This window comes from Idiotropiscis lumnitzeri, chromosome 8, assembly GCF_059441095.1.
Source record: "Idiotropiscis lumnitzeri isolate Australia: NSW breed Sydney's pygmy pipehorse chromosome 8, RoL_Ilum_1.0, whole genome shotgun sequence".
Lineage (NCBI taxonomy): Eukaryota > Metazoa > Chordata > Actinopteri > Syngnathiformes > Syngnathidae > Idiotropiscis > Idiotropiscis lumnitzeri.
The window spans coordinates 1,354,745-1,382,254 of NC_142398.1; the positions used below are offsets into that span (position 1 = coordinate 1,354,745).

The 27,510-nt window shown below is 40.5% G+C and overlaps 1 protein-coding gene across 3 annotated transcripts; it reads left to right on the top strand.

Annotated features, from left to right (window-relative positions):
• On the top strand, positions 1-26,429 carry LOC148331474 (syntaxin-3-like). Of its 3 annotated transcripts, none has more exons than XM_088301840.1 (10): positions 1-339; positions 924-998; positions 1,089-1,188; positions 1,381-1,455; positions 10,565-10,656; positions 12,625-12,733; positions 12,855-12,928; positions 17,354-17,488; positions 18,585-18,695; positions 25,727-26,429. In XM_088301840.1, exons 1-10 carry the CDS (start codon positions 307-309, stop codon positions 25,802-25,804), a joined length of 882 nt encoding a protein of 293 aa, XP_088157966.1. In that variant the 5' UTR covers positions 1-306; the 3' UTR covers positions 25,805-26,429. The 3 variants fall into 3 exon arrangements, with proteins under 3 accessions (XP_088157966.1, XP_088157967.1, XP_088157968.1); XM_088301841.1 differs by having other exon boundaries at positions 10,586-10,656; XM_088301842.1 differs by lacking the exon at positions 25,727-26,429 and adding an exon at positions 21,442-21,564.
• The last annotated feature ends 1,081 nt before the right edge of the window (positions 26,430-27,510 follow it).

Below are 27,510 nucleotides of genomic sequence, written 5' to 3' on the forward strand. Positions count from 1 at the left end.
AGGCTTATCGAAACCTCAGGTTAGGTTGACAGCGTTGTCTCATGAGAGAGGTGCGCTCAACAAATCACTAATATCTGTTCTCATGTATTTATTTGTTAGAATTTGTTTTTTGTTTGTTATACCTCACATTTGCAGAATTAATTGCATTTCTTCTCCATTTTAACAGATTTTAGTCAAGTATTTTCTTATTTTTCACCATTTATCGTTACTTCAATTTGATTTTCAGCCAGAAATAAAACGGGATTCTGCTGTTTTTTTTTCAAGAATATTCTTACGTATTTACATAAAGTTAGCTACATATTTCTCATGATGAAGGACAGATTGGCTCAACTCAAGGAGGTAGGCAGAATTCTAATGATTCTACCCTATGGTTTACCCTTTTGTGAAAAAAAAAAAACAACAACTTTGTGTTGTTCGAATAATCTGTATAAAATACTGTTGATGAATTAAAATGCCATTGTCATGTCTGAGATCTGTCAAGTAAACATGATTCAAGATAACCAGGCCATCTCAACATCACACTGATATGATCTATTCCATACATCCTGTTTACTCATCAACTAATATCTTGCATTATTATGAGGTCTGACCAAGAAGAAAACTTCACAAATGTACCTTAGGTCAAAAACAGCTTTTTCAAAGTCAATATGAATATGACCTAATTCATTTTATAAGATGCCTTGAAGCTTTCTTCAACACTATATGTTCAGAAGAAGTGCTGGCCTGAATATGATTCTGTGTTTGTCAAATTATGGCTCATCGTCTAAATACATTTCAAGTATGCAAATGAAGTAGATTACTGGTAAAAATATTCTAAAAAGAAGTAGATGGCTCATGCAAATTATTGTATAAGTCTTCTTTTTTCTTTTGGTCTCATGCAGTCTGAATCCCTTAATTAATAAAGTCCTATGTGGTTTAAACAGACGTGTGATGTTGGAGGTACTGACATTGAGGTTGCTGTGGAGAATGAGGCTTTCATGGAAGATTTTTTTGCCCAGGTAGTATATGTCTACATCGTCTTCAATCCATGTCAATTCCATCCATGTTCTATTTTTTTTTTTAATGGGCTGTATGTGGTTATATTTTAGATTGAGGACATCCGCTCCAGCATTGAAAAGATTGATGAAAGTGTAACAGAAATAAAAAAACTCTACTCCGCCATCTTGTCCTCCCCCTCATCTGACCACAGTAAATTACCTTTAGTTTCATAATCATACACACACACACGCACGTACACGCGCGCACACATATGTTCAAATTCACAACCATTTCTCTGCAATTGTGTATGTTTGTATCCTTCTAGTACTTTTGTACTCATGGTATATTGCATTGTCTCTCATATTGATAGTTCTCTTCCCCTACCCCTATTTCTATATTTAGAAACACAGGATGATCTTGAAGCAATCACCAATGAGATTAAGAAGTCTGCCAACAATGCAAGAAACAAACTCAAGAGTCAGTACATTACCTTGTATCTACATTCTAAGATGTTGCTACAATTCAAGGATTCTTACAAATCAGAATTTCCTCTTTTCTACTTTGCTCTTAATGATAGTCTCATTTTAAATTTAACAGGGTATTTTATTATCGGGTGATAAAAATACATATGATGAGAGTTTTTGATACATATATTTTTTTTAATCTTAAGAGTGACTGTAGGGGAATTAAAATTTTTACTCCCAGATGTGTCTATACCTTTTGCTGGGAATGTGTATGTGTGTACCTGAGTGTGAGTGCGTGTGCGGGGGTGTGCGTGCGTGTGTGTACACGAGAGAAAATAAAGTACAGTTTTCGTAAAATTTTTGACAGGTGTGACGTCAGAGGAAGTCCCGCCCTAAGGCCCACCAATTGTGATGCCACTTCTGGTCCCACCCTAACCATGCTTCTTTGCAAATATTTGGGCATTAAGTTACGTCATTTTCGGGTTATGTCATACTTCCAGTTCCGTCCTAACCACGCCCCATACCCATATATGATCACCCAGTGACATCACTTCCGAGTCACATCATACTTCTACTTCTGCCATAACCACGCCACGCTGGCCATGTGTGTGACGTTATACTTCCGACCCCTCCCCTACCCAAATTTATGCATCCGGTGGCGTCACTTCCGGGTGACGTCAAACTTTCGACTCCTGCCTGATTCCCATAAATGGACATCCGATGAAGTCACAACCGCGAGACATCATTCCTGGGTGGAACAAGTCCAGACATGTTTGGATTGACGTCAGACTTCCGGTTCCATCCCCATGCCCATATTCAGATATTTGATGACATCATACATCTCGGTAACGTCACTTTGAAAAGAGCAAGTTCAGACCTGTTTTTGAGACTCTTCTCTCCCTCCCCTCAAGGGACAACTCCAGACATGTTTCGGATTGACATCATCCTTCCAATCCCACCCCACTACCCATATTTGATAACCAACATCATACTTCCGGGTTACATCACCCTGAAGGCCAAGCCACTGATGGTGTAGTGGTACACTCGCCCGAGTTGTGTGCGGGCAGCGTGGGTTCGGTTCCCACTCAGTGACGGCGTCTATGTCTACCCTGTGACTGGCTGGCAAAAGTTCAGGGCCGCCGCGCCGGATCATCTCGTTGTCGTCGTGCGGTGGCAGAGTACCCATACGGGGAAACCAAGAATGATCCAAAAACCCGGCGTCCGAACCGAAACTCGGTTTCGCTCCCGGACCCACACCTCTATGAATAGAGGTGTAGCCATACGAAACTTACTTATCACCCTGAAAGAAACAAGTCCAGACCTGTTTTGGAGGCACTTTGCTCCCTCCCCTCCGATACAAGATCCACCTTCTTCTGTGGTTTAGTACCCTCCACTTGTATACATTTGGTTTAATCACATTAGCGCAATTCGTGCAACAATTATCTGCATCATTTGCACAACTGTTGTTGTACTGCAGTACTTTGACATTTTAATTTGTCCGAGTACCTTTTTTGCCATTTTTTGCTTTCTTTACATTAAACCCCTTTAAGTTACTCCTGCCCCGCTTCCCTGCATTCCCTCCTCCACCTCAACCAAAACCTGACAGAACCTGACAAATTGAGAGTGCTCCATTCACCAACCAAGCATGTCTTTGGAATGTGGGAGAAAACTGGAGTTGATATTGAATTTGAATTATTTTTTTTCTAAATAGCACCAGATGATGGAAAAATATCTCAAAGCACTTTATATTTATAGCAAGGAATACCTGCAAGGAAAGATAGAAGCCAAATTGAACCACAGGAGCAAGCACAGGCAAAACTTCCTTTATGAAGACAAAAACCTTGGGTAGACCTTAATGCTCAGAGAGCCAATGACAGAGCGGGAAAGACAGAGACAAGGACAGGTAGAAGGAGAGATAAACGTAGAGAGAGGGAGAATATGAGCGTGATCGAGAGACAGAGAGCAGGAGCAGACAAAAACATAATACGACATGTAGTGTGCTGAACCAAATACTGACTAAAGAGCTGCTACGTTCCCAAACATTCTCCATAACATTAATGCTCCAGGGCGGCATGGTGGCCGACTGGTTACCACGAAGGCCTCACAGTGCAGAGGTCATCGGATTGATTCTGGCTCCAGCCTTCCTGTGTGGAGTATGCATGTTCTCCCCATGCCTGCGTGGGTTTCCTCCAGGTACTCCGGTTTCCCACATTCCAATAACATGCATTGATTGGATGCTCTAAATTGCCCCTAGGTATGATGAGTGTGTGCATAAATGGTTGTTCATCTATGTGTGCCCTGCGATTGGCTGGCAACCAGTTCAGGGTGTACCCCGCCTGCTGCCTGAAGATAGCTGGGATATAATACAATACAATACAACTTTATTCATATTGTGCATTTCACAATAGCTGGAGCTGTAACAAAGCGCTTTCCATATGGTATAATATAAATTAGGGGGAAGGCTCCAGCACCACCGCGACCCATGTGAAGAGAAACAATACAGATAATGAATGGACTGATGCTCCATAATGCAAGCTCTTGGGATTCAGGCTCCCAGTGTCATTGGTGTCAGTAAGGCAAAAACCCACTAGCACCCCTTATGTCTCGTCTTGTCCCTTTCCCCTTGAAATGCGCGTTTATGACAAACAAGCCGTCTCCCAATTCTCCATAAACTTTAGGGGTAGGGTCACAAACAAGAGACGTATGGTTCTACTGCTCGAAGAGAGCCCCTGACCTCTCTAAATTCTACAAACAGCAGTATTAATTTTTCCGACATTCACAGCAAGTTGTTCTGGTCCTGAGGGAGCAAAGCAGCCCCAGACCATCGCACAGCCACCACAATGCTTTACTGTTGGCGTTCAGTTCTTTTGATCAGATGGTGTGCCATTTTTACGCCAGATGTCACAAGCTGCACACCCTCCAAAAAGTTCAGTTTTCAATCAACAGTCCACTAAATATTTCTCCAAAAGGTCTTGAGGGTCATCAGAATGTTTTTGGGCAAATGTGTGATGGTGTGTGATTTGGTAATACATAACATTCATCAGAGAGAGAGATATGTGTAAGTAGCAGTAGAAGCTAAAATGCGGTGAATAGACTCTTTTCAGAAGGTGTCGGAAAACCCTTGAACATAGCAAATACATTTAAATTTGTCAATCTTATGATCTTAATTAGTACACCATCAATCAAAACCAACAGCTATTTAATCTAGAATTTTGTGAAATGACAATGAATGAATCTTTTTCTGTCCTGATTACAAAACTTTAGAAGTGTTAGTGTCGCTCGATGCCATAAAACAGGGCACCTGTGTCATTTTGTTCTGAATAAGAGGGGAATCAGTCATTGCTTAGTTTATCACAAGGTTTAAAACTAATTACTATATAATGGTGAAAATCTGAGCGTGGTAAAGTATGTAGTAAAACACACTTTCACAGTGATAGACAACATTCACCCGAGAGAAAGATATATGTAAGTAGCAGATATATCGGTACTCACATTATCATTGCTAAGTTTCTCACAAAGTTTAAAACAATTACTGTACAATGGAGAAAATCAGAGTGTTTAAATGTACATAGTAAAGTTGTCATGAGGAAAGGAAATTTTTAAATATAAAGTCTGCCCATTATATAAAAATGTAAAGGTTTTCGCCTGCCTCCAAATATTTATGAAGAAAAACTGTAAAAAAAAAAAAAAAAAAATATATATATATATATATATATATATATATACACACAAATATAATCCACTGTAAGTAATCGACAATTTTAACCCAGTTATTTTCAAAATATTTTTCTCACATTTAAATAATGATCACATTTAGGTCAAATCTGCCATTTCTGAATTAAATATTCATCAGCAGTGTGAATGGATACAGACAGCTCCACTGCTGAGGAGTTTGAGCGTCGCTCCATACCATCCAACAGGGCACCTTTGTCATTTTGTTGATACAATTTTTTTTTATATAGCGCATTTCTCAACAGCTAGAGCTGTAACAAAAAGCTTTCCATATGCCGTCATGTAAATTAGCAGTTAATTAGAACACAAATTAAAACACATAAAAACACATTTACAATATCATGGTGAAGGCCACAATACAGGAAGTTAGATGATGTTGTATTGCGCTAATGAGATTAAACCAAATGAATAGAGGTGGGGGGTTCTAAACCGGAGAAGACGGCATGCTATGTATGAAAGGGTAGGGAGCGAAGGGCCTCCAAAAGGGAATTTTGTTATATCATTACGTCTCTGCTTTCAGCAGATGATGTGCTACTGTTGCCTTCATGAAGCGGCAATCTTCAATTCTCACTGGAGCGGTTTGCAGTCGAATGTGAAGTGGTTTGGATGAGAATCAGCAAATCTGAGACCATGGTCCTCTGTCGTAAAGGGTGTAGTGCCTTCTCCAGTTTGGGACTGAAATCATGCCCCAAGTGAGGTTAGGCAAGAAGTTAGCCTTGTTCCTCACAACATCTCAGGTGAAGAACCAGCTGAGGAAGATGAAGGCGAGGAAGGCAGCGGGTCCAGATGGGATTAGCTCCCAGCTCCTCAAATCCTGTGCAGACCAGCACATGTTCAACCTGAGCCTGAAGCTGTGCAGAGTCCCCTTGCTGTGGAAAACATCCTGCCTGGTTTCCGGTTCCCAAGACCCCCCATCCGAAGGTGCTCAACAACTTCAGACCAGTGGTGCTGACGTCTCATCTGATGAAGGCCCTGGAGAGACTGGTCCTCGACAATCTGCGCCCCCTGGTGAGCTCTTCAATGGACCGACTCCAATTCGCAAACCAGCCTGGCATCAGTGTGGATGATGCCATCATCTACCTGCTCCACACTTCACTCTCCCACCTGGAGAAGGCAAGGAGGACTGTGAGGATCATGTTCTTTGATTTCTCCAGTGCTTTGCACCATCCAGCCCACCCTATTGCGAGACAAGCTGGAGCGGGCGGGAATGGCCCACCACCTCATTACATGGATCCACGACTACTTCACAAACCAGCCTCAGTACGTGAGAACACAGGACTGTGTCTCTGACGTGCTCCTCTGCAACACGGGGGCCCCACAGGGAACTGTTCTGGCTCCCTTCCTGTTGACCCTCTACACCTCGGATTACAAATACAATACACCTACCTGTCAACTGCAGAAGTTCTCTGATGACTCTGCAATTATCGGCCTCATCACTGACGGAGACGATCGGGAGTACAGAGAACTTACTCAGGGGTTTATGGACTGGTGTCAAAAGAACCGCCTCCAATTCAACGCCGGGAAATCCAAAGAGCTGGTGGTGGATTTCTGCAGGCGTCGGCATTCTCCACCTCCACCAGTGAATATCCAGGGAACAGACGTTGAGAAGGTCTCAACTTACAAGTATCTGGGTGTTCATCTGAACAATAAACTGGACTGGAGCGACAACACAGATGCTCTCTTTAGGAAGGGTCAGAGGAGACTCTTCCTACTCAGGAGGCTGAGGTCCTTTGGTATTCAGGGGACACTCCTCAGGAACTTTTATGACTGGACAAACTGGTGAGGAGGGCCATCTCTGTCCTGGGCTGCTCCCTGGACTCTGTGGACTCGGTGGGGGGCAGGAGGATGACAGCAAAATTGTCATCAATGCTGGACAACCCAGCCCACCCCTGAAATGACACCCTTACAGCACTCCACAGCGCCTTCAGTGATAGATTGTTACCCCTTGCTGTGCAAAGGAGAGATTTCGCCGCTCCTTCCTGCTGGTTGTTGTCAGACTGTTTAACAAGAACGTTGGGTCAAGTCTACAAACGGGCGGGCATTAGTGCCATTGTGCAGTCCTAGGATACATACACACTACTACTGTACTTTCATCCAATGGTGTACTTATATTGACCAATGCTGTTTTTTGTTTAACATTGCAGTATTCTTATCATTGCAGTACTTCTTTCCTTGGAGTATTCTTTTTTTATCATTGCAGTACTTTTTTATCATTGCAGTATTTTTTTCATCACTGCAGCATTTTGATTTATTTCCCCTCTGTACATTAGGAGTGTTTGATTACACTTATATGTGATGTGGGATGTAAGTGTGTCTATATATATATATATATATATATGAGGATTTGTGTATCTACGCTTATACTGTGTATATTCGCATAGGTTTGCTTTTTCTGAATATCTGCTGCTGATGTTATACAGTAACGGCTACATTATGCCGCTGCCTCTGTGTGATCTATGTCTTTGCTTCTGTAACACTGGAAATTTCCCCATTGTGGGACTAATAAAGGATTTTCTATTCTTATTATTATTAATCCCTTTATTTATTTTTTCATTTTTTTGGGAGATTTTATCAATCACCAATTGAGCAAGTTCTCTCATTTAAAAAGAGAGGGGAAAAAAACTGAAAATCACATGGAATGATTTTTAAAGCACTAATTGCAAATTATGGTGGAAAAATAAGTATTTGGTGGAAAAATAAGTATTTGGTCAATAACAAAAGTCTCAATACTTTATCTACCCATTGTTCGCAATTAGATCAATGGTTTCACACTGTTGCGGGTATTTTGGCCCATTCCTCCATGCAGTTCTCCTTTAGAGCAGTGATGTTGTTGATCTGTTGCCCGGCAACATGGACTTACGACTCTATCCAAACATTTTCTATGGGGTTGTGATCTGGAGACTGGCGAGGCCAATCAAAGACCTTGAAAAGCTTCTCGTGACACACTCTTAATGACCCGGGTGGTGTGTTTGGGCTCATTGTCATGGTGAAAGACCCAGTCATGTTTCAACTTTAATGCCCTTTCTTACAGAAGTAAGTTTTCTGGTCTTGTTTTGTTGATTTATGTTTTTTACTTTAGTTTCATATTTAGCCTTGTGTTTCTTTGTGTGTCTGTCTCATCATTATCTACATAAATACATACATACATAAATATACGTAAATATTCAATACAGTGCAGTACAATTTTATTTTTATTGCGCATTTCACAACACATAGAGCTGCAACAAAGTGGTGCAATATAAATTAGCAGGTAATAAGAACACAAATTAAACACAGTTACGATAGATACCAGAAGAACAGCAGAACAGTGAGAGTCTCAAGTTGAGTCGAAAGCTTAAGAATAAAAATGTGTCTTAAGACGGGTTTTAAAAATGGACAGAGAGAGGTCTTGCCTAACATTTAATGGAAGCGCATTCCATAGGGAAGGACCAGCAACAGAAAAGGCACGATCCCCCCTGAGGCTGTGCTTCGTCTTCGGCAGCTTCAGTAGCATTTGGTCCACAGACCTGAGGCAGCGGGCAGGTGCATAGGGGTGGAGGAGCTCAAAGAGGTACGCTGGGTCAAGGCCAATTAAATCCTTGAAGACAAACAGAATAACCAGTTATCTAATTTTTGTATGTTTGTGAATGAAGTCAAGCAATATATATGAAAAAACAGGACTTTCAGGGAGACAGAGACTTGGATCGGGCAGGGGGAACATTTAACAATTTCAAGGAAGGCTAAACTCTGGTCAATATAGTTTGTATAACAAATGCCCCGGGGGTGGCTCACTGCCTTTTCACACACCTTCCACCTTGGGCTAATACATGTTAATAAAACAATAACTTATACCCCAACACAACCCTCCCTTCCCGGTCATATGACCTGCTTTGGCAGTTCTAATGTTAAAAGCCATTTCTAAATCTTCCTATTACAATCTGAAAACATAGTTTGAATTAAGGGCTTTCTGTATCAACCAGACATGGAAAAACCTCTTCATGCTTTTATTTTCAGTACACTAGATTAGTTTTCAGTTCTTAAAATTAGTCAAGCGACCGCAGTTGATTCAAGATGCTGCTTTCTGAGTCCATACAAACACTAGACCACTCCACTGGTTTCCAGTGAGTCAAAGAATAGATTTTAAAATCTTACTGCTGGTCTATAAATCTCTAATTGGTCTTGGACCAAAATATGAATGAACCGACAAGAACTGAAAGCAAACCAGGAACTAACTACAAACAAAGTAACGAGACAACGAGGAACACCTGGACAAAACACAAAGGCTTGGAGGGAGCTGATTGGTTCACACTAGGGAGTTGGAATGACGAGCACAGGTGGACACAATCACATTTAAGAAGAGACACACCAAACACAAGGAAAAACGTGAAAACAGATACTAAACCGAAAACAACAAACAGACTACGACAACCAATGATGGAAATTACAGGCCTTGTATCTCATAGCGAAAAAACACATCAGAACGAAATATGCTGAAAAAAAGAAGGAATGTTTTGGCCGTATACTCAAAATATATGTATGGCGCAAGCGGAGCACTGCTCATCACCAAATCTCAGTGAAGATGGTGGAGGAAGTATCATAATTTGGGGCCATTTTTCATCAGCTGGAACTGGGACCATAGATAATGTGCAGGGAATTAGGAACAATTTAAAATAGTGGTCAACCCTAACACGCCTTCAGGCTACTATTAGAAAGAGGAAAAAAGTGTATTATAACAGCTGAGATTTATTTGGGGTTAATCAGAGGCACTTTAAAGACTGCCAGGTGTCTCACGATTACCATTTAACTTGATTTTGACGGTGATTGGTTCAGCCACATCCCAGTTATAAGAGTGGGTGAGCACACTTATTATTAACTCTGTTGTCCATTTATTTTTTACGTCCACTTTCAAAAACTTTCAGAGGGCATAGGTTCAAATCCGGCCTTCCAGTGTGGGGTTTGCACGTTCTCCTGTGTGGGTTTTTTCCGGGTACTTTAGTTTCCTCCCACATTCCAAAAACATGCATTGTAGGTTAATTGAACACTCAGAATTGACCATGGGTGTGAATGTGTGTTTGTCTGTGTGTGCCCTGGCTGGCAACCAATTTAGGGTGTACCCCGCCTACTGCCCAAAGACGGCTGGGATAGGCTCCAGCATGCCCACTAGCCTCGTGAGACTAAGCGGTTTGGATAATGGGTGGATAGATGGATTTATACAGGCAATAGTTCTGAGGTCTTAAAATGTATTAGAAAAATCATCCAAAACCTGGCATTTGAACAGTGGTGTGGAGAATGTTTATATCAACTGTATGTAAACAATAACTATTCGAACAGAAACATGTTGATGTTCTTGTTGACAATTGAAAAAGCAAGACAATGTTTTTTTGGTTGCTTGTATGTATACTCATGTACAGTATGCACAAATATTCAAACAGGCATCGAACACCAGCTTGAGTCAAACAAAGATGAAAGGGCATCTGCAGACCTCAGGATAAGAAAATCTCAGGTCAGAAACATCCAGCATCTTGAGAAAAACATGGTGATCTTATTATGATACTATACAATAAACGAGTGCTGCAGCATTGCCTGCATGCGTAACATTATACAGTTACTAACATTTTCAAATGCAGTAATAACATGTGTTTCAATTATTTAATTAAATTAATACTGCATATTTCCTTAATGTAATCCCTCCTTCTTTACCCTTTTAAGTAATGGCATAATTTTTAATGGGGATAGTCTGTATATGTTTTTTTTTAAACATAAATATTTGGGCCTGATTTACTCATGAGTTGCAAATGAGAAAAACAGGCACAGACTTGATTGCTCACAACATATTTGGAAATATTTGGAAATTGTTGAACTAAGCATCTTGGTGCACCCAAGAGTGCGTTTTCCGAATGCCCATTACTGTGCAGTCCCTTTTGTGCATTCTGGAAGGCATATATGTAAATAGACTGATTCAACAAAATAGTTAAAGTGGTGAAGAATCAAACCTGATGAAGAATTTAATTGACATTGCATCATGTCAACATTTTTGAAATGACAAACATAAAAATATCTCAACATATTGTCTACACTACGCAATGCTATATTTGCTCTCTTGAATACAATACAATACAACTTTATTACTATAGTACATTTAACAACAACTGGAGCTGTAACAAAGCGCTTTCCATATGGTGTTATATAAATTACCGCATAATTAGAACACAAACACATATACAATAGATATCTGAAGAACAGCAGAATAGTGAATGATCTTATGTCTGACTGGAGACACATGAAGGAGTCATGCATACCATTCACCTTTTTGGTGTACTATAACAACTTCAGGTGCAGATGCATCCAATTCCAACACACTCTGGATGAATTAATCAGTCAATCAATCATATAAACATCTCACAGATATTAAACGAAACCTGTTATGTTGTTTCTGGCTTCCTCAAACTTATCGGTGCAATTTTTTTTCTGTAACACAATAATTCAATCACTTTATAGTTCATTTCATAGCTATTGTCAGTAAAGAACAAAACGCTCCTCACCACTTTGAAACCTCTTGTTATCAGTTTGCAATCTGCCAAGAGTGAGTGAACAAGCAATTTAGTGACTGTTAATTAGGATCTTAGCAAACGATTGCAATCTTATTAGATCATGTACAACACATCCACTAACAGCAGCTGCAATCAGTTTAGATTAGATTAGAAATCCCTTTATTGTCATTGTACTCAAGTGTGCAACGAGATTAGAGGTTTAACGGTCATTCATGCCAAATAACCCCAGAAATTCCTGTTTTGCAAATATTGAACGAGTAGTTCCTGAGATGATTAAGGTTTGAGGGAAGGCGACCAGGTCCTTTGTTGCCAAACCAATTAAAATTCGGTGGCCATAGCTTCCAAACCCTTGCTCCGATTGACCTAAAATTAGACATTTAGTGTTGTGTCATCACTATCAACAAGTACAAAAAGTTTAGAATCAAAATCCACTTGGTTAAACCCACTGGGTAATTTGGTATGGAATGATCCAAAAGTAAACATGGAATTTAGCATCTGCTATTTGGGATCTTAGTAAATCAGACCCATAGTGCCACTAATTTGATTGTCTGAAAATTCACACAATACAATACAACTTTATTTATGTAGCACATTTCACAACAGTTGGAGCTGTAACAAAGCGCTTTCAATATGGTGTAATACAAATTAGCAGGAAATTATAACAAATCAAAACCCATGAACACATATACAATAGATACCAGAAGAACAGCAGAACAGTGACGAAGCTAAAACGGGAGCTAAAACACTTTCCGTCCCATGCTCAATCCCGAACGCACGGATGTACTCCTTTGTGGCTCATTCGAGATCCGGTTGACTACTGCTTGCTACACAGTTAAAGATGTTCATATCATGAGTTCTTCAATTGCATCATCATTTTTCTCCATTGAAACAGACGCTAACAAGTTATTTCAATTACTCAGCATGCAATCCTGGCAAAGAAATTTGTTGAAGTAATGACAAAATACAATGAGGCTCAAGTTGACTTCAGAGACAAGAGTAAAGGACGGATTGCCCGACAGCTTGGGATCAGTAAGTATTTTTTTCTGTATATTGTAGATAACATAACAGTTTGGTTTGAAGAAAAGATTCGTGTCACCTAAAGCGTCAGTATACTGATCACATCTTAATGCTGTGATGATGACATTTTCAGCTGGCAAAGCAACAACCGATGAAGAACTCGAGGAGATGCTGGAGGGAGGCAACTCAACTGTCTTCACTGCTGGGGTGAATATACTTAGTGTGCACGTCAAATGGTTCCTTGAGACAAGTGTTTAATCCATTATATGGCCACCCTTGTAACTCAAAACCCTCGAAATGAAAAATCATCTCACATTGAAATTAATGGAAATGCCATTAATCCGTTCCAATCCACCTCCCAACAAAAAACTCAAGATAATCTTGTAAGTATAATCTATGTTCATAAGAAAAAATATCTCTTCTTATATTGTATTGTATAAAAACACACAATAATAAAATAATTACATAGAATTAAAAAGTATTATACAGTTTTTGTCACATTGTGTATTGACTGCAGGTCCTTCTGGAATCCCTACCGTGGCCACCGAGGTCAAGACAGATAAATATATTGTGAAACATTATTATGAATCGCACTTGAGCTCTCCGTAGTCTTGCTTCTTTGGAGCATCCGTTATAGGATTTTAGGATTCATATAGCCACTACCAAGTGAACGGAACCTTGTGGAACACCATACGACAGAGGGGCAGAGCCTGACTCTGAGCAACCTCGGCGTGCACAAAAGGTTCTGCCAGTCAAATAGGATTTAAACCATTCTAGAGCGCTACCACTAATGGCCACCTGGTGCTGTAAACGAGCCAGAAGAATATTGTGGTCCGGTCCACAGTGTCAAACGCTGCAGTTAGATCTAACAAGACAAGACATACACAGTCTTCAGTATCGTTTGCCTGGAGAATATCATTCAAAATTCGTAACAGGGCTGACTCTCGCTATCCATTTTCTTGAAACCTGATTGGAAAACCTCCATGACTTTGTGTTCATCAAAGAAGGATTGTAACGGCATGTGCACCACGTTTCCCAAAATTTTAGAAATAAAAGGCAATTTGGAAATGGGCCAAAAATTTGACAACACATACACTCCTAGGCCAGGTTTCTTAAGTAGGGGTTGCACCACAGCATGTTTAAAATGTTGGGGGACTACACCACAAGAAAGACTGCTGTTGATAATGGCCAAAACCGATTCGCCAACACTTGGGAGGACTTCCTTAAAGAGTAGAGGAGGGACAGCGTCATATGGTGAGCCGGATGGCTTAATATGGCAAACCATATGCTCTAAAGATGACAAGGAGATCGCCTCAAAGGAATCTAACACTGCGGAACAAGGAATGTGTCAGAGGGGTCAAATGCAGCATTCGAAACAAGAGTCCGAGCTGTAAGCAACCTTGTCCATAAAAAAACTGCAAAAATCTATTACACGTTTCAGGGGACTAGTCTGTGCAATCGATAGTATTAAATAGAGTTTGCGGATAATGACAATTTACCTGAGTTAGACTGGACAAGTATTGCCTGTTTGGCTCTTTCACCTTGCTTCGATAACTGTGCCAGTAGTCTAGGGTTTGATACGAGACCTGCAGCCTGTATTTTTTTCCACCTGCATTCAGTTTTGCGGCATTCTTGTTTAACTGCACGAGGACTTTCATTTAACCATGCTTTGGGAGGTCGATAGCACAAGAGCAGCCCTGCCAACTTCAAAGATCATGCTCTCGAAGCTGATGATCGATGTGGCCAATATACACTGTTGACATTTTAAAATTGTTTTTGAAATTAGTTGCCGTTTCTCCACCACGACCTGACGTTCTTGGAGCATCTAAATAAGAACACGCAGGTGGTAATAGTTCCAGCATCGCACTGCACTCACCTGCACTCATCGAGGTCTCCGTCAGGCAGAAGAAATCAAAGTCATTGTGTAGAAATAGCTCCTTTAGGATAAACGTTTTGTTCATTAATGACCAGGTGTTTAACTACGCGATCCTAGAGGGGGTTGCAGGTGTGCGTAGCTCCTTCGACCGGTGAGCTCTGGGAAGCTGTTGCAGATGTTGTTGATCGATGCCGCGTCAGAGGACACGTGGAAGCCAGCACAGCCGAAGCTGGACAGCCGATGATTGGTAGCAAGCAGGGCTCTCGAACGCGCCACCATGGAGTACATCCATGGGTTCAGGATCAAGCAGGGGACGAAGCCACCATGTTTGCCGCTGCGCGCTTCCGCCGTGATGCGAGCTCATACACACGGAAGACTTCCGCAGGGATGTCACCGGGCAATGTCTGACTCCAACTATGCTCGAACGCAGCTGAATTACCAACTTTGCGCCATAGATCCAGCAGAGACTAGCGATCATACACCAGCCGTGAGCCCAGGAGCAACGCACAGATCACCAGAAAAAGAAATAAAATCCGATAGATCATGAGGGCCACTGAGAACACCAGCGCACTGTACGCCATTTTGATCAAAGAGATTTTCATATACACATATACACAACCACTACATCCATCCATTATCTGTACCGCTTCTCCTCACTAGGGTCGCGTGGGGTGCTGGACCCTATCCCAGCTATCTTTGGTCAGAAGGCGGGGGACACCCTGAACTGGTTGCCAGCCAATTGCAGGGCACACAGAGACGAACAACCATCCGCGCTCACATTCAACCCTAGGGGCAATTTAGAGTGTCCAATCAACCTGCAATGCATGTTCTTGGAATGTGGGAGGAAACCGGAGTACCCGGAGGAAACCCAGGCACGGGGAGAACATGCAATCTCCACAAAGGAAGACCGGAGCCGGGATCGAACCCACGACCGCTGCTGTCTCTCACTGTGAGGCCATCGTGCTAACCAGTGGGGCCGCCGTGCTGCCCCACACACACAACTACTAAACTTGGAAATAAACAAAAATCTCATTCACATTTCCAGATAATGTAGCGTTGTATCTGAAAATGACATTATTCAGGGAAATATTGTAGATCAGTTGTTCTTAACCTTTTTTCAGTGATGTACCCCCTGTGAAATATGTGTTTCAACCAAGTACTCCTGAACCAGCACAAGCACAAAGCATTTTTGGGTTAAAAAAAAGAAACAAAAAAATTGAAACATGGCATCAGTGTCTGATTTATTAAACTTTAGAACCTTTCAGACTTCATTTTGTATTGGTCCACATAAAAATAACAATGTCCTCCTTTTGATCATAGAAGAGCTCTGTTATCGGATCTTCATCAAAAGTGAATGGCTTCTTGGCTTTAGCTATGCGCAAAGACACCACATAAGAGGCTTCTGCATCATATCTTGAGATGATCTGAATTCAATTTACTTTTGTTACCAACTTAACAACTACGTTTCGTCTCAAGATGGCGCTGCAGATGAGCTGACTTCATGCAACAGTTAGCAAGGTTCTCATGGCGTTAGATTGATGCCACAATTATGTAAGGAAAATGTCAAATACCGCGTACAAAATCATGTTTTGTGCGTACAAAAATGTGTTTTGCGTGTACGATACCATCCACGCTTACGCACAAAAATGGTTTTCCGCTTGCAGCTTCTCTATGCTTTGCATACAAAACACAGATTCATGCTAGCAATTCTTAAACAATTAGGAGTCCGACACTAGTGCTAATTCTGATTGACTGTTTACTGCCCAATTGTATTTTACAGCAGTATGTACGACGTCTGGGAAGCCTCAAACAGTCAATATTTGAGGGTATTCTGCATTGTCCATCCATCCATCTTCTGTACCGCTTCTCCTCACTAGGGTCGCGAGGGTGCTGGAGCCTATCCCAGCTATCTTCGGGCAGTAGGCGGGGGACCCCCTGAACTGGTTGCCAGCCAATTGCAGGGCACACAAAGACAAACAACCATCCACGCTCACACTCATACCTAGGGGCAATTTAGAGTGTTCAATCGGCCTACAATGCATGTTTTTGGAATGTGGGAGGAAACCGGAGTACCCGGAGGAAACCCACGCAAGCACGGGGAGAACATGCAAACTCCACACAGGATGGCTGGAGCCGGGATCAAACCCACGCCCGATGCTCTCTCTCACTGTGAGGCCATCGTGCTAACCAGTCGTCCACCGTGCCGCCATTCTGCATTGTTTTGGTAATAATTCAAAAATATATATTTTTTCAAATGTCTTTGTTTGGTACAACGTTATTGATACCTCTTAGTTAATTGGACTGGAAACAACGAGACTCAATCATCCAATCAGAATTAGCCATAGTACAACTCCTGATTGGTTAATAATTGTGGCACGTTTATCACGCCTGCATCGCAAGCATGAATCTGTGTTTTGTACGCATAGTGGATGGTAGCCGGAATCGTAAAACCAATTTTTAGCGTAGCATGGAGGGTATTAAACACGCATAACACGTTCTTGTACGCACAAAACATGTTTTCATAGAGGCACACTTTTTTTGGTGTTTCCCAAAATACAAAAACACAAATTAGTGAAACTGACTTGAAACTGCAGTGCTAACGTGTGACTAGATGAGGCGTTTGGATGGTTGCAGGTTCAAGAATATTATTTTCAATTTTGTTAACAGTTAATACACCACCCTTCCCAGGTATCTGAATTGCTTGCAAACAGAATATGTTCTTTTTTCACATGATAACAATGTGATCTTTTTCACAGATTATGGATTCAAATTTAAACCAGCAAGCCTTGAATGAGATTGAGGCCCGTCACAAAGACATCATTAGGTTGGAAAGCAGCATCAAAGAGCTCCATGACATGTTTGTTGATATTGCTATGCTGGTTGAGAACCAGGTATGTGACAAACAAACACAACTTAAACAGATTTGCATTCTTGAAAGGAAACTCATGTTAAGCAAAAAACTTTATCTACATATTTTACGTATGAATTTTGTGTTTTTTTTTTTTTCAAATCCTATTTGGAATATCCTAAGTGAATAAAGCCCTGTTCTGCTGTTCTTCTAGTATCTATTGTTTCTTTTAATTTGTGTGCTTATTTCCTGCTAATTTATATTACACCATATGGAAAGCGCATTGTTACAGCTCCAGCTGTTGTGAAATGCGCAATATAGATAAGAGTTGTATTGTATTGTTAACTTAACATATTATTTACTTGTCATTTTGATCAACAACAGAGAGACAATACAGTGAGGAGAGTGATGAGGAAACGTTTAGCGCAAAAACATGCCTGGATGAGAATGCCCTCTTTGTTTCAATTCCATAATTTTATTCTGCCCAATCACCATATGGAACAGTGCTGCTGCTCACTATTTACCCACAATGCACCAGTGTGTGTGTGTGTGTGGGGGGGGGGGGTCATCTCATCCGTATTGGGAACATGTCATGAGGGAACAGGCAAAAGGAATAATGGAATACATGCATCGGCATTACGTTTTCAGAATAGATGAAAAAATAATTGTATTCCATTACAGTTAAAAAGATGTAATCAAGTTATGAGTACTTTTATTAAAAATGTCAATTATTTTGCAGAATTAAATTTTTATTGCAGGGAGAAAGACGACGCATTCGAGTCCCCCTCAAACTTGTTGGGCAAGCAAGCTTTAAGTGGATAACGGTTGACAATATTGCTCATTGGGCTGCCGTTGGTCGTTCCGCATTGTTAAATGAGACAGGTCATTGGCTGGATATGCGTTGATCTAGAGCGGTTACTGAAGGACTTGTTAATCATAAATAACACAGACAAAGAAAAGTGTGAGCTGTGAAAATCTGTAAATATCATATAGAATTTTTTTTGGTAGTGTTTTTTTTAAATATATTTAGTATTGGAGTATTCTGAATGTAATTGAAAGTATTATGACATATCTTTGTCCTGTAATCTGGAGAATATGTGTCATATTTGCAATTATTTTCTGGGCATTCCATCTCTCAGGGTGGCATGATTGACAGAATTGAAAGTAACATGGACCAATCAGTGGGATTTGTAGAAAGAGCGGTGGCTGACACAAAGAAAGCTGCAAAGTTCCAACAGGAAGCACGCAGAGTAAGTGTAGCTTGAATTTTTAAAATTATTTTCAATACTTCACTTGATGAATCTCATTGACATCTGATAATCATAGCATGTCATTATGTCAACTGGTATTGTGGGTACTATTTTTTTGCAAAGACTCATAGTTGAAACCAGTGTGACCCAAACTTTTTTCCGCTGCGGAGGGACCTGAAGGCGTGAGGGGGTGGGTTTTGGGACTTGGGCGTTGTGTTGTGGTGTGTGGGGTTGAGGGTGATTGGTGATGATGCTCGCCGCATATTTTGCAGGAGAGTGGGTTTAACATTATCATAATGCAACCTTGACATGAATCAAGAGTCCATAATAGATGAATGGAACAGAAAGAAAGAAACCGGTCAATTTTGCAAAATGAAATAGTTTTCAGCCTCGAATAATAAATGCACTGAAAGTTTTTATTTTTCTTTCATCTGTGCCGTACCGTCCAGCATGCCCCACAGAGCAGTACTGGGCTGAGAATCTGTGGTTGGGGAACACTGGTTTTAACAATATTTTGTAATCAAGCGACGGTTTATTTTAGGAATCATGGGAAATGCTATCTGAAGTATTGCAATAATATACTGAAATATCTTACTCAACAGTGGTGCCTTGACTTACAAAAATCCTGATTTATGAGTTTTTCAAGTAATGACCCGTAGCTTGATAGATTTATTTATTTATTTTTAGTAAGTACATTTCAGTGGTTGGGGAAAATGGAGCATTAAGATGGAACCACTTAGTGCAGTGGTTCTCAAATTGTGGGGCGCGGCCTCATGGGGCGGCGCAGTGTGATGCTGAGGGGGGCGCGTGTTACTCTGGGAAACATTTTTTCCGCTGTAGTACGGCTGAACGATGTATGGTTTTGCGACCGAAATTGCAATCTCAGACAACGCAAATTTGAGATCGTCAAAGCTGCGCTTTGTGCCCCATGTTCACGCAGTAGGTCACGCAGTACTGATGTAAAAAAAAAAAAAAAAAAATGTCGCCCTGTCGCTCGTTGTCCTGGAAGTAATTTCTTTCGCCGCTACTTGAATACTAGCCGCCAAGCTATCTTGAGCGTCAGCGGTATAAGCTTTATTTGTACTATATCTTTATCTTTATCTATATCTAAGTCCGCGCACAGCAGCAGCAACGAGCTGGGCGATGACAAATAAACGACCCCACTTACAAGTAGCGCTCTAAACGAGTCGGCGAATGAGGAGGCGCTAAGTGTGCTAATTGCTAAAATGAATTATAGAGTAATAAGTGCTTCGATGTACTCTCGACTTTTAACAGAAGTCTGACTCGAAACGCGTTTGGGCGGAGAGCCAGCCGCTATGAACATAAATGTTGTATTGAAGAAGTCTGTTTTATCATTCATGTTAATGCAAGCAAGAAACATCACAGGTTTAGGCAACAGACTGCAAAAAAACCCCCCCAAAAAACACACTGCCCAAAGCACACCACTCACATCTCTCTAAACAGCCATGTGATTGGCTGAGGCTAAATTCCCAGAATGCCTCAGTCTGCTAATCTCCCAGAATGCCTCAGTACTGTTTTGTGGTTTTTTTAAATTTCTTTTGGTGATATAAATGGCATGAGAGATGCATGTTTTGTGTTAATTGTATTTCTTTGTTACATTGTTTGCTTGTATGCTGTTCAGAGATTTATATGGTTTTGATTTGAAACCATGACTCTTAGGATTGTGGTGACCAGTGACATCGCTCCCCTGATGTTGTCAATTCGATGTGTTGCCATGACATCTTGGATCGGTCTGAGCTGAAGTACTGCTACTAACAGCGATCAGCAGGAGTGCTAGCATGCGTGAGCTAGCATGCTAACATGCGCCTCGTAGTGTGGCACGCCCTGTATAAATATTAAATAGTCAAGTCAAGTCAAGTCAATTTTATTTGTATAGCCCTTAATCACAGACAGTCTCAAAGGGCTTTACATAGCCACAATCGACATCCCCGATCTTAACCCCCAGGAGGGCAAGGAAAAACTCACAAAACCTCATTAGGGGAAAAGTGAGAAACCTACAGAAATAGCACCCTCAACTGGTGCTGCGCCCTTTGATACAGTCTTGATGAGTCTTTTGCCCGTAAAAATACGGTACAAAGAATATGTACATTCATACAAAATTGGTGGTGGGCGGGCGTGAATTGTTTTCTTCTTGGTAGAGGGGGCGTGACAGAAAATAATTGAGAAGCACTGACTTAGTGGAACCTCGGTTCACAGACAAATAGGTTTTATAATTTACAACCATCATTTTGTGACAAAGTATGACAGTATGACCTGTGCTTCTATGTATACACGTTATACAAACGCTCAATTTCAAGTTTCCGCTCATTTTTTGTATTTTCAAGAGATATGGGTGCTTAAATTTTTCACCGTGACAAGGCGAGTTCTTCCTTGGTCTCCCAGGTCACTTCCCTATATTGTACTTGATCTTTTTCCACATTTCCTCGGTCTTCCCCCAAAAAATATGACACACGACATAATTTTTTAATTGCAATTTTTCTCTAAACATTTCTAGTTAGAAGAGTGGGATTTTTAATAAAATAGGTTTTGTGGAACATTCATGATTTGTCTTTAATATGAGCAGGAACTGAGCTCTATCCAATTTTGTACCATTTTTGGACATTTGCAGGCAAGACATCAATCTTAACAATTTGTTATTATAGCACCTCATAGTGACGAGTAGAAATGTTATTTACATTTTTACTGCACGAAGCCCATTGAACAAATCCCATTGAATATTTGTCAGAACGGCCACAAGATCATGCTGAATGCCGAATATTAAGACTTTTCGTCAAAGGGCGTGGCCATGACTGTTCTGCAACGTCTGATGATTCACCCTGACAATAAAAGCTGCTGTAACTTGACTCAGGTGAGCCAAAACCTTTCAAAATGTTTCATATTTCATGATAGCTGAGCCCTGACGACATGTGTAAAAGGGATTTTTCATCTAGAAGAAGCGCCAATTACTGTCTAAAGGAATAGATGTTTTTTTCCTTTGATGTTTGGCTAAGAGTAGGTTAACAAGGTCTCCCTTGTATTTGCTCAGGAGAAGGTTTGTTCGCTGTGGCAAAGCGCAGTTCGCCAATAAAACAATCCTGATCTGATCTGGGTCTAAATTTAGATGAAATTTTGCACACATATCAGGCCTGTCAAAATCATCAATATTTTATTAATTCCTTGTGTATTTTTTTAGAAAATATGGCACCCTAGATATCTTTAACAAAGCAGCCGCGGTTTTACGTTTCACCTGTTGCCATGTCAATATGCACAAAAATTCATATTTTGCACACTCATCAGGAAAATTATAATTAATTATTAAAATGTCATTAGTTTATCATGATTTTTTTTATAAATGGCTCACTAGCACCTGCTACATATTTTTTTTAAAACGCAGCCAGATTGTACCTTTCGCCGACCAAAATTTGATAGTATATGTAACGGCCCAAGACCCACAAAAAAGTCTGTTGGTGTCATACGGTAAACCTAACAGGAATTTGTTGCCTTGATTAAAAAAGCTGTAACTTGTGCCATATGATAATTTCTTTTAAAGGTTTCTCACATTTGATAATAGTACAGGCCAAAACTGATCTATGAACTTATTTTTGATCGCAGTGCCAACTACTGTCGAATGGAAGTACATTTTTTTAATGTTTGATGTTTTTTTCTAAATACTGGTTGACCAGATTTAGCTATTATTTGTTTGAAAGAGACTTTAGACCTTCATCAAATTGCAAAACATACTTTACACAGAAATTTTACGCAAAGCTGTGTCCTTGGCAACTCATATACACCCAAAAAAAAAATAAAATAAAATAAAAAAACACAACTGTAACGACTTCTGGCAGCATCATTGATATTTCATTAGGTTATTGTGTGATTTTAAAAAAAGGGTTGATAACACCATTGCTTAATTATTTGCATAGGATTAATAATTTATTTAATGAATTGATTTCTTTAGTTAAGCAATCCTGGTTGTACTTGTCAAGTTCTGGCAAAAGTTGGAGGCACATGGAACAGCCCGGGACCCCAGAAAAGTCTGAGAAACTGAAAATGAAGGAGGCCTTTTATAATTTCCTTTCACATTTTTAGCTTTTTATAGGGATTATTCATCCATCCATTTTCTGTACCGCTTCTCCTCACTAAGGTCGCGGGGGGTGCTGGATCCTATCCCAGCTGTCTTCGGGCAGTAGGTGGGGGACACCCTGAACTGGTTGCCAGCCAATTGCAGGGCAGACACAGACGAACAACCATCCGCACTCACACTCACACCTAGGGGCAATTTAGAGTGTTCAATCGACCTGCTATGCATATTTTTGGAATGTGGGAGGAAACCGGAGTACCTGGAGGAAACCCATGCAGGCATGGGGAGAACATGCAAACTCCACACAGAATTGCGGGAGCCGGGATTTAACCCACGACCGATGCTGTCTCTCACTGTGAGGCCATCGCGCTAACCAGTCGGGCCACCGTGCTGCCCTATAGGGATTATATTTGATCAAAATTGGTTTTAATATGACATACTTAATTTTCAAAAAATTGCAATTCCATTGGGCCAGGATCCCAACTTGCCAGTACGATAGTGTTGCCAGGGCTGCGAGGGTCCTTTATAGTTGCTTGTAGCGCTAGTTAGGGCAAGAGCAGCGACCGCTGCGTAGTCCTGATTGTTTCTATAGGAATTATTCGTCTTTTTATTATAAGGGCCCGAGCTCCCGATTGTTCTTTTAGAAATTATTATTATTAGGGCGCGAGCAGCGACCGCTGTGAGGTATCTATTGTTTCTGTAGAAATTCTTAGTCTTATTATTCTTATTCTTATTATTATTATTAAGGCCCGAGCAGCGACTGCTGCGAGGTCCCTATTGTTTATGTAGAAATTATTATTATTAGGGTAGGACCCGAGCAGTGACCGCTGCGAGGTCCCTATTGTATCTGTAGAAATTATAATTATTATTATTATTAGGGCCGAGCAGCGACTGCTGCGAGGTCCCTATTGTTTCTGTAGAAATTATAATTATTATTATTAGGGCCCGAGCAGCGACTTCTGCGAGGTCCCTATTGTCTCTGTAGAGAAATATTATTATATATTAATATTAACAGGGCTCACTTTGTGCTAGGCATTTCCTTAAAACCTGACTGGAAAACTTCTATGACGTTGTGTTTATCCACAAAGGAATGTAACAGCAAGTGCACCACGTTTTAAAAAATTTTAGAAATAAAAAGCAATTTTGAAATAGGCCTATAATTTGACGGCACACCTTGGACAAGGCCAGGTTTCTTAAGCAGGGGTTGCACCACAGCATGTTTAAAATGTTGGGGGGCGATATCTCAAGAAAGACTGCTGATGATAATGGCCAAAACCGATTCGCCAATACTTGGGAGGACTTCCTTAAAGAACTGAGGAGGGACAGCGTCATATGGTGAGCCGGATGGCTTAATATGGGATCAAAGGAACACATGGTTGTGGATGGCGGCTGACAATACCATTGATAGTTTACAACCTTCAAAATGAAGGTGCTTATTAGCCGACGAGGAGATCTATGTATCTGGAATCCATTGCTCATCCTAGAGGCACCCCTGTGGCCTGATATTTGTGCCACTAGAAAGTGAACATTTGAATTGGAAACTGAATATTTGAATTAAAAACTGAATATTTGAATTTTAAACTGAATTATTGAATTGAAAACTGAATTATTGAATAACATGAATTGTAAATGGAAAGTTCTTATTAAAATTAAGCAATAAATATACAATTGTTGTTATTCAATAATTCAGTTTGTAATTCAATAATTCAGTTTTCAATTCAAATATTCAGTTTTTAATTAAAATATTAAATTTTCAATTCAAATATTCACTTTCTAGTGGCACAAATATCTGCCCATAGTCTGGCCGCGCACTAAAAATATCTATTTTTTACATTTCAAAATACTGCACAGAGCCTGTTGAACGAATCCAACTAACACTTTGTCACAACAGCATCAAGACATTGATCTTGTTCCACGCCGAATATTGTAACTATTCAGGGAAGGGTTTGGCCATGATTGTCTGATTCTTCACTTTGACAATAAATACAGTTTTGAGTTGACCCAGATCATCCAATCTTGATTTTTTTTCCCCATCTAATAACAATCAAAGGCTGATGACGTCTACGAACCTATTTTTTATCGAAGTGGAAGCGCCACCTCCAGACTTACAGAAATACATGATTTTTTTTCTTTGATGATTTTATCTTAGAATCTTAACCGGTCCGGCACATCTTTGCTCGGGAGAGTGTTTAAGCCTTCCTTATAATAAAATATGAAATTTGTGATTTTTCATGAAAAGCTGTTGCCAAGACAACAGGCATTTCGCCAATAAAACAACGCTGATTTTGAGAATATGAAGATGCACGAAAACTCATGAAACATAGCCCCTGGTAAATTTATCAATATTTAATTATTCAATTGTGCTGTTTTTAAAAGATGGCTCCCTACCGCCCCCGAAAAGCTTTAAAAAAGAGGCCCTGTTTTTACGTTTCACCTACATCCATGGAAATTTAGTTGTATTTGCAACAGAAAGAAACCTACAAAAAAGCCTCTGGGTGCCATATGCTAAACCTAAGAGGGAGTCCACCATTTACTTTAAAGTTTGGACTCACCTTGACTACAAAAGCTGCTGTAACTTGATCCACAATATAATTTTGATTATTCAATTCTGATGTGCGAGCATCCCATTGTGCCGGTACCCCAATGTTGCCGGGGCTGCAAGGGCCCTTTATAGCTGCTTGCAGAACTAGTTTTTTCTCTCCAAATATGCACGAAAACTTACCAAACTTTGCGCTTTCATCTGGCGTGGGGAAAGATTTGATATTTTAAAGGCGTCAAATAAAACACAAATAATTACAATAATAATAATTACAAGCAAGATCACGGAACAAGTTAAAGTAATAAGTCAAGGTATCACTGTAATTAAATCTTTGTTGATGTAGTAAAAACACCTTTGTTTTATACTGACATAAGTTTTTGTGTCTGTGTCCTTCTCTTGCATGCTTTGAAGAAACAAATGATGATCTTCTGTTGCTGTGTGTTATTGGCTGTCGTCCTCGGTTCATTTGTCTACAGTTTTATTAAATGAAGAGTGGGTATCATTCTTTGATTTGCTAAGCCAAACAAATGAAGAGTTATACAACTTGGTTGGCATAGAAAACACTTGGGGCTGTAATTTGCTGTAGTTGTAATCTATCCTTTTCCCATTAAAGATCCTGTAAATCTAATTTAGTTACTTGTTTCAAAATACATTCTACAGTAAATGTTTGAAGATAATTGATGAAAACGTGCAAAGACTGAGAACAATGTACCACAGTAGTGAATTTTTACCTATAATGTAAAACTCTTTACGAGCATTCCAGCTGTCTGGATTTTTAGGTTGTGGTTGTCCACCACTTGACAAAAACAAGTGCACCTTCTCGCATCAGGGGTTTTCCTGCAGAATCTCACGTTACGAGTAAGGGCCATTTCTTCCATTACAGTTTAAACTTAAGAAGCAAGCTATGTCTTCAACCCAAAATATGCATCCTCTGGGATGCCACAATTTACAGAACATCTTGGTGTCATTTACATTCTCACGGGCTACTGTAATGAGATGAAACATAATGCAATGTGGGATTTATAACTAGCGTGAAATATGTGCTGAAATGTTTGTTGTGTGAGCCACAGGCTGAATAACTTATGCCACCATGGTTAATAAACTGTTAACTTTTCCTTTAGTGTCTCTTATTTTGACTTACACCCGTGACACAACTACTGAGCATGACAATGACCTATCAGATGTCTGGGACTTGTCATCGTGGCATAAAATACATCCGCACCAACCCGTTTACATGACAAGGCTGTAGCAATTATGAGTGTCACCGGAACCAGCTCACTTCTACAGCTGCGAACACTTGTTCAGTCATCATTAGGTTATCGAGCATGCTATCTTCGGGCACAGCTGGTGTCAATGAAGTCTGTTGCTCTAGACCAGAGGTATTCAATTAAAAGTCACAGAGGTCCACGACTAAAATTTCTTCCAATTAAAAGGTCTGAACCAAAGTCCAACTTCCCTTAATGTCTAGCCTATGTTCACATTTATATATAGTTTCGATATTTAGTCATTTTTAACAGAGCGCACTTATATACTATATATTTAGCAATGTTCCCATTAAACACCTTTGCCAGTCAAACAAATATAAGGCGTTTATTTCCCATTTAAGAAAATGTGGCTCCGGGAACTTAAGTGTGCCACTTCCAGAACGAGGGAGCTAATGGTCGTGATTGTCACAGCTGTTTACATCCCTCCCGACGCTAGCACTAGCACGGCGCTCTCGCTACTCGCGTGCGTCATCAATAAACATCAGCGGGCCCACCCTGATGGCGTTCACGTAGTAGCGGGAGACTTTAATAAGGCCAATTTAAAGACTGTACTCCCAGAGTTTTACCAGCATGTCAAGTGCCCAACGAGGGGAGACAACACTCTCGACCATGTGTACTCGAACATCAAGCACGCATACAGGGCCCTCCCACTCGCCCCCCTCGGCCAGTCAGACCACCTGTCCTTGCAGCTCGCACCTGCATACACCCCTCTCAGGCGCAGATTCAGGTCCACCACAAAGACTGTGAAAACCTGGCGTGACGACGCCATGAGTGAATTACAGGACTGCTTTCAAGACACAAACTGGGACCTCTTTGATCATCAGGACCTTGATGTCTACACACATTGTGTACTGGACTACATCAAGTTCTGCATGGAAACTGTGTCCCTACACAAGAATATACGGACCTTCCCAAATGCGAAGCCCTGGA